Source organism: Lucilia sericata, unplaced genomic scaffold (assembly GCF_015586225.1).
Source record: "Lucilia sericata isolate MDLA Ls3-8-SP2 unplaced genomic scaffold, ASM1558622v1 Contig001681F_arrow, whole genome shotgun sequence".
NCBI lineage: Eukaryota > Metazoa > Arthropoda > Insecta > Diptera > Calliphoridae > Lucilia > Lucilia sericata.
Window position 1 is genome coordinate 47,685 of NW_023995591.1, and position 5,121 is coordinate 52,805.

Here is a 5,121-nt window from a genome sequence, read left to right on the forward strand (position 1 = left end):
TGCGACCTATAAATTTATCTACTATAGCAGCCGTGGGGATTTTTTCCAAACACTTTTAGAATGTTCATACAACATTGACACACCTACACTATAAGTCACTTTGTAATAATATGTGTAATAATGAAAGTTCATGTGAATGTATGTATATTTCTCAATTGCATAAAATTATGTTAAAAATTGCGACATGTAGAGTGCACACAAGGTTTACATAGAAACACAGTCGGACAGAAGGACATAGCTAAATCGACTAAGAAAGTGATTCTGAGCCGATTGGTATACTTTAAGGTAAGTTTAGGACCAATACTTTTGGGTGTTACAAACATCAGCACAAACGCATAATACTCTCCCCACTATAGTGGTGTAGGGCATAAAAAGTAGCTGCCAGTAGAGCGGTTTTTTTTTTTGGTTAAGAGTAAAAATTTATGTAAATTTTTATTAAAATTATGGTCTGATTATGCTCTATTTGAAATTCCTCCCACCATAGAACGCCTGGGTGGAAATTACAAACATCTGTGTCAAATTAACACCTACATCCGTTTAAAGGTTAAGAGAATAAAATAGCAAATTTAAAGATTTCAAATAAAAAATAAATTTTATTAAAAAAACTATACAATAAAAATTAATATAAATTTAATTACATATTTTTTTTTTGTATAAATTAAATAGAAGCCTTTTTGGATGAATGGATTTTGAATACATTCAACTTTTTGTATTGGAGAACCCCACTTCAATAAACTACGTAGTTCATAGAATACTTAGTCACCGAAATTTTAAATATGTAGTCTATCAACAATAAGTCAAGAGATTAATAGATTTCTCATTAGCCTAGTCAATGCTATAATCTACATAACAGACTTATTCATAAAATAATCCATAAAATAGTTTAGATACAGAATGAAGTCGTTGAAAAAGATATCGATGTCGATTTAACCATGTCTGTGTATATGTCTAAATAATGGAGATATGAGTGATATAAGTGAGTCGACTTTATATGAGAGATATGGCCTAATATGCTATTAAGTAAAAGTGTGGCCTATATGGGGGCTCTAACTATTTATGGCCCGATTTATGCTAAATAATTTGAATATTCGATTTAGTTTTCTTAGCGATATGGTTGCCTGGTAATGCAGATATGATAAATGGCAGATATGATCAAATGTAGACCGATCTGACAAATTGTTTGCAGCATAAATTTGGGAAAAAATATTTTATAAGAGCTGCTTAGAATAATGTGCCGATCCGATTGTAATTTTGAAAACTTCTCGAAAGCATAACTGATAGAATTATTGAATATTTGTATCCCGACGATATATGGGGTCTTTAGAACAATGATTTCTGGAGATACTCAGACGGACAGGTAGACATACGGACATAGATTAATCGATTCCGCTACATATACAGATCCAGAATTTATATACTTTATAAGATCGGAAAATTATATTGAGGACATTACAAATGGAATTTCAAACTTATATATGTATATTTCCTGCTAAAGGTCGTATTTAAGCTAAATAATTTTAACTTTTAAATTGTAATTTTTTCAAAATTGAACATATTTTGTCATTAGCTATAATGTTTTTGTCATTTTTTGATTTTTTTGCCCGAATTGCTAAAGCATTATCTGAGGTCTGCTTATCCATTGTGGGCTCACTGTTTATGAACGATTTTAACCATTTGTTTAACGAATTACAACAGAAACTATATCTCTTCGTACTATTAATGTACCCACTTTCTATTTGCATTACAAAAGATTTAAATTCAGATTCAGCTCTGGCAGTGACTTCTGAAAATATTTTATTCCGATTATAGGGATAAAAATTGATTTTAGCATCGGTTGTGTATTCGATGACAATATTATTTAAAATTTTATATATATAACGGTAAGGTTTCTTCTCCAGTGAAGGTAAAAAGTATTTAGAAGGTTTGATGAAACAATTCTCAAGATCGGACAACAAATTGATGCGACAGATAATACCATTTATTTTCGCTTGATTTCTAATGGCCTGGGTATCACTTACAGCTAAACCATTAAGAAGATTGAATAAAATTATGGTCACGAAAAAGAGAAACGATAGAAAAAGTAAGCAGTTAAATGTTGAGTCCAGTTTTAAATTTCCAGCATCAATTTCTCCTATAAACATAACTATTGTTTTAAAAAAAGCCAACATAGGATTAGAAAATCGTTGGAATTCCTGCTCCTTTATTTTAACAGTTTGAGCTATTTCATCATTTTTTATATAGAAACAGAGAGTATAGGTCAATAAGAATATCGAGTAAAAGAGAAAACATTTGGCGAAACTTTTACATACAGTCTCTAGCATTAGCATATGGGTGGAAAAGGAAGCGATGGGTAAAGAACCCACCAAAGAAAACAACTCATAGGCCAGTAGTAGAATGCAACTCACTGTTAAGTTATGCTCTAGATAGGCGTGAGTAGAAATTAATATGGAGAAAATTATTAATAATATTTCAAGATAATTACTAACAGATTTTAAGTATTTCCGGGGAGATACAATTAGTTGTATAAATTCTCTTATAAGAAAATAGATAATACCCAGCCAGGAAAAGAACTCTGTTATTATAATGGTAACCGGATAAGGGGAGTGAATTTTTAAAACTATCTGAGTAATAATTGCAATGATAAAGAACAAACTGATTAAGAAATTGAGATAAAATATATGAGAAACTTTTTGCCATTTCAGGTGTAAAAGACCGGTTATGACTGGATGCTGTAGCAAATAACAATGTTCTGGGGATAAAGCCATAGCTGTTAGAGGTGATAGAACGGTATATAATTTCTTCTCATACAAGTGCTGAGAAGTTGAAAAATTTTTGAAATCAATTTCAATACTATAGCTATGAATATCATTAGCATAGTTAAAACTTATACAGTCATCGAAATGTTCTTGCAACAGCGAAGCACTCAAACCATTTAAAGGTAATTTCTGCTTATTTGTTTCCAGATTAATACAGGCTCCATGACTTAGAAGAACTTTAACTAATTCTTCCTGTTGCCACATAATGGCCGCTTGAAGTGGGGTGTATTCTTCACAATTGATGGCATTTATATCAAAATTATCGCAAACTAGAAAATTATGCAAACAATCGTAACTTTTTCGTACTAGAGAACTGGGTTGGGATTTAAAAAAAGCTATGACATGATGTGTTATATTTGCTATTAGTTCTTTATCAAAATGTTCTAAAAGTACATAAAAGATATCACACATTCCTTTATTTAGGATAATGCTTATAACATCTTTTAACCGATTTAGATCTGCTTTGAAATCGACACCATTTAATAAAATGAAATAAAAGGCTCTATTATATTCTAGATTTAAAGAAATTTCCATTAAAGCTAATTTTTCCCATTCCTCAATGTCCAAAATATTATCTTTATAAAATTTTTGAAATAGTTCCATGTCACCAGATTTCAAACAATTTTTTAGCGCTTCATATAGGCTTACTTTAGGGGGTAATTTTATATAGGGATAACTCATTTCCAAAATGCTTCTTAATTCACCATTCCGAAAGGTATCTATATCAATAACAAGATGACTTGCATATAGAGATAAAAACATTTGTAAAATTTCACTTTTATGTTCCTCATTCAGATCGTTATTTGTTATCACATTATGTAATGGCGTCATTCCTCTATTATCGGCTATATTGAGACAGTCCTCATTATGCATAAGAACCTGCATGCACTTTTTCATATTTATGACATTCTCATTGTTGATTTTATAAGCCAAAGAATTGAGAGGGTTTAAATCATTGGGTCCAATATTAAGGCAGAATGCTAATTCATTTAAACTTTTAAGATCTCCGGATTCGCATACATAAGCAATGATTTTGTTTTTAAGTTCAGTTGTCTATGGAAGAGATTTAATTAAAAACTGCCTTCAAAATCGAAATTTCTAACTTACAAATTCAAAATCATTTATATTTGCAAATATCACAGAATAAAATACAAAATCAGAGCAATCTGGTGTTTGTGCCGCTTCTTCAAGAACACATATATTCTGGTTGGTATAGTTTAGTAAAGGATTTGCTTTATCCATTAAAGCCTCTTTAAATGCATCAATATTACGGTGTTTAAAGGCATTATGTAATTGCAGCTGTAAATAATATACGTCTTATATACATACAATTCTAATAAAATATATTGCAATCAAAATTCTTTAACATACTTGATTCTCCAACAAACAAATGATCTCATCAGCAATATCATAATTTTGTTTATTCATAAGATTTTCTTTATTTAAAAACAGTTTTTTTTTATTTTTAATTCTTATTAGAATTGTTAATTTTAACTTGAATCTTACGACTGCACTTGGCTAGAAATGAACTTATAATGAATGATTTTACTGATAACAACGGCCAACGACGAAAGCTTTGCTAATCATTCCCGTAATTTCATCTTTTAGATTTTGTACCCAGCAAAACCTTTGATTAGCAAGTAAGGGGTTAAAATACAAAAATGTTCTTATGTATATAAATAATAGCATTTAAAGACCTTCTCTAATCTATAGTCTGGTCCATAGCCTGGTCTATAGTCTAGTCTATAGTGTTACTCTATAGTCTAGTCTATAGTGTTAGTCTATAGTGTTAGTCTATAGTGTTAGTCTATAGTGTTAGTCTATAGTGTTAGTCTATAGTGTTAGTCTATAGTGTTAGTCTATAGTGTTAGTCTATAGCGTTAGTCTATAATGTTAGTCTATAGTGTTAGTCTATATTGTTAGTCTATAGTGTTAGTCTATAGTGTTAGTCTATAGTGTTAGTCTATAGTGTTAGTCTATAGTCTATAGTCTAGTCTATAGTCTAGTCTATAGTCTAGTCTATAGTCTAGTCTATAGTCTAGTCTATAGTCTAGTCTATAGTCCTAGTCTATAGTCTAGTCTATAGCCTAGTCTATAGTCTAGTCTATAGGCCTAGTCTATAGTCTAGTCTATAGTCTAGTCTATAGTCTAGTCTATAGTCTAGTCTATAGTCTAGTCTATAGTCTAGTCTATAGTCTAGTCTATAGTCTAGTCTATAGTCTAGTCTATAGTCTAGTCTATAGTCTAGTCTATAGTCTAGTCTATAGTCTAGTCTATAGTCTAGTCTATAGTCTACTCTATAGCC

The 5,121-nt window shown here is 30.5% G+C and overlaps 1 protein-coding gene across 1 annotated transcript; it reads right to left on the reverse strand.

The window, feature by feature from the left end:
• Window positions 1-571: 571 nt before the first annotated feature.
• Window positions 572-4,335, reverse strand: LOC119612401 (transient receptor potential cation channel protein painless-like). Its single transcript, XM_037968207.1, has 3 exons — window positions 4,188-4,335; window positions 3,924-4,115; window positions 572-3,869 (listed from the first exon to the last, which is right to left on the reverse strand). The coding sequence occupies exons 1-3, from the start codon at window positions 4,242-4,244 to the stop codon at window positions 1,518-1,520; spliced, it is 2,601 nt and encodes an 866-aa protein (XP_037824135.1). The 5' UTR covers window positions 4,245-4,335; the 3' UTR covers window positions 572-1,517.
• Between the last annotated feature and the right edge of the window lie 786 nt (window positions 4,336-5,121).